Consider the following 1683-nt stretch of genomic DNA (forward strand, 5'->3'; position numbering starts at 1 on the left):
TTCTGTCCCAAAAGGTGCTTTTTTTTTTCCAAGAGGCAACTGGACTTTCTTTGTTTTTTCTTGGAAGATGTTTCGCTTCTCATCCCAGAAGCTTCCTCAGCTCTGGCTGGATGGTGGGGAAATGGGAGGATTTATACTTTCTTCCGTTCCCCACCATCCAGTCAGAACTGAAGAAGCTTCTTGGATGAGAAGTGAAACGTCTTCAGGGAAAAACAAAGGACATCCAAATTGCCTCTTGAAAAAAGCACCTTTGGAGAGAACTGTGACCTGAATAATGGAGAATCTCCATAGACAGGGGTCTTCACGCTTGTCCCTTTTATGTCTGGTGGACTTCAACTCCCAGGATTCCTCAGTCGGCCATTTTGATGAAACTCCGGGTTTGGATCCAGACCAGGGGCCTTCAAACTTGGCCCTTTTATGACTGGTGGACTTCAACTCCCAGAATTCCTCAGTCGGCCATTTTGATGAAACTGCGGGCTTGGATCCAGACCAGGGGCCTTCAAACTTGGCTCTTTTATGACTGGTGGACTTCAACTCCCAGAATTCCTCAGTCGGCCATTTTGATGAAACTGTGGGCTTGGATCCAGAGTTTCAGGGGTCTTCCATCTTGGCCCTTTTATGACTGGTGAACTTCCACTCCCAGAATTCCTCAGTCGGCCATTTTGATGAAACTGCGGGCTTGGATCCAGACCAGGGGCCTTCAAACTTGGCCCTTTTATGACTGGTGGACTTCAACTCCCAGAATTCCTCAGTCGGCCATTTTGATGAAACTGCGGGCTTGGATCCAGACCAGGGGTCTTCCAACTTGGCCCTTTTATGACTGGTGGACTTCAACTCCCAGAATTCCTCAGTCGGCCATTTTGATGAAACTGCGGGCTTGGATCCAGACCAGGGGTTTTCAAACCTGGCCCTTTGATGACTGGTGGACTTCAACTCCCAGAATTCCTCAGTCGGCCATTTTGATGAAACTGCGGGCTTGGATCCAGACCAGGGGTTTTCAAACCTGGCCCTTTGATGACTGGTGGACTTCAACTCCCAGAATTCCTCAGCCAGCCCTGGCTGGCTGAGGAATTCTGGGAGTTGAAGTCTACCAGTCATCAAAGGGCCAGGTTTGAAGACCCCTGCCATAGACATTTAAGAATTCTGGCTGATTAAAAACAGGGGATCATTTCCTGCCCCCATCAGCTTGCTCTCTTCTGCCCTCTCCTAGGGCAAGAGGCTCTACGAACAGCGATGCAGAGACAAAGACGAAGCAGAGCAAGCCGTTCATCGGAGCAGCAACCTGGTTACACTGAAGCAGCAGGAAAAGGTAGGGGGACGGGTTAGGGGGGAGTCTAGGCAGGCCAAGCGGAACAGATGAACCGCTGAAAATATAGCTTGCGCTTCAATTACAGGCAGTCCTCGACTTACCACTGCTCTCTCAGTGACCCTTTGAAGTTACAACGGCGCTGAAAAAAAAGTGACTTATCGCCGTTTTTCACACGGCCGTTGCAGCATCCCCATAATCGGGGGATCCAAATTCGGAGGCTCGGCAACTGGCATGTACCTATGACGGTTGCAATGTCCTGGGTCACGTGATCCCCTTTTTGCAACCGTCCGGCAAGCACAGGGGGAAGACGGCTTCGCTTAACGACCGTGCTGTTAACTTTACAGCTGTGGGAAGAAAGGTCGTCAAATGGGGCC

At 50.3% G+C, this 1683-nt stretch overlaps 1 protein-coding gene across 1 annotated transcript in view; it reads left to right on the plus strand.

Annotated features, from left to right (window-relative positions):
- Positions 1-1309, plus strand: part of PSTPIP2 (proline-serine-threonine phosphatase interacting protein 2) — a gene marked incomplete at its 3' end in the record, with an annotated part of 15539 nt that extends 14230 nt beyond the window's left edge. Inside the window, 1 exon segment of the mRNA XM_015825235.1 lies at positions 1211-1309. Coding sequence (XP_015680721.1) covers positions 1211-1309 — 99 coding nt within the window.
- Positions 1310-1683: the final 374 nt, after the last annotated feature.

The sequence above is a fragment of the Protobothrops mucrosquamatus genome, unplaced genomic scaffold, assembly GCF_001527695.2.
Source record: "Protobothrops mucrosquamatus isolate PMUCROS unplaced genomic scaffold, P.Mucros_1.0 scaffold2554, whole genome shotgun sequence".
Taxonomy (NCBI): domain Eukaryota; kingdom Metazoa; phylum Chordata; class Lepidosauria; order Squamata; family Viperidae; genus Protobothrops; species Protobothrops mucrosquamatus.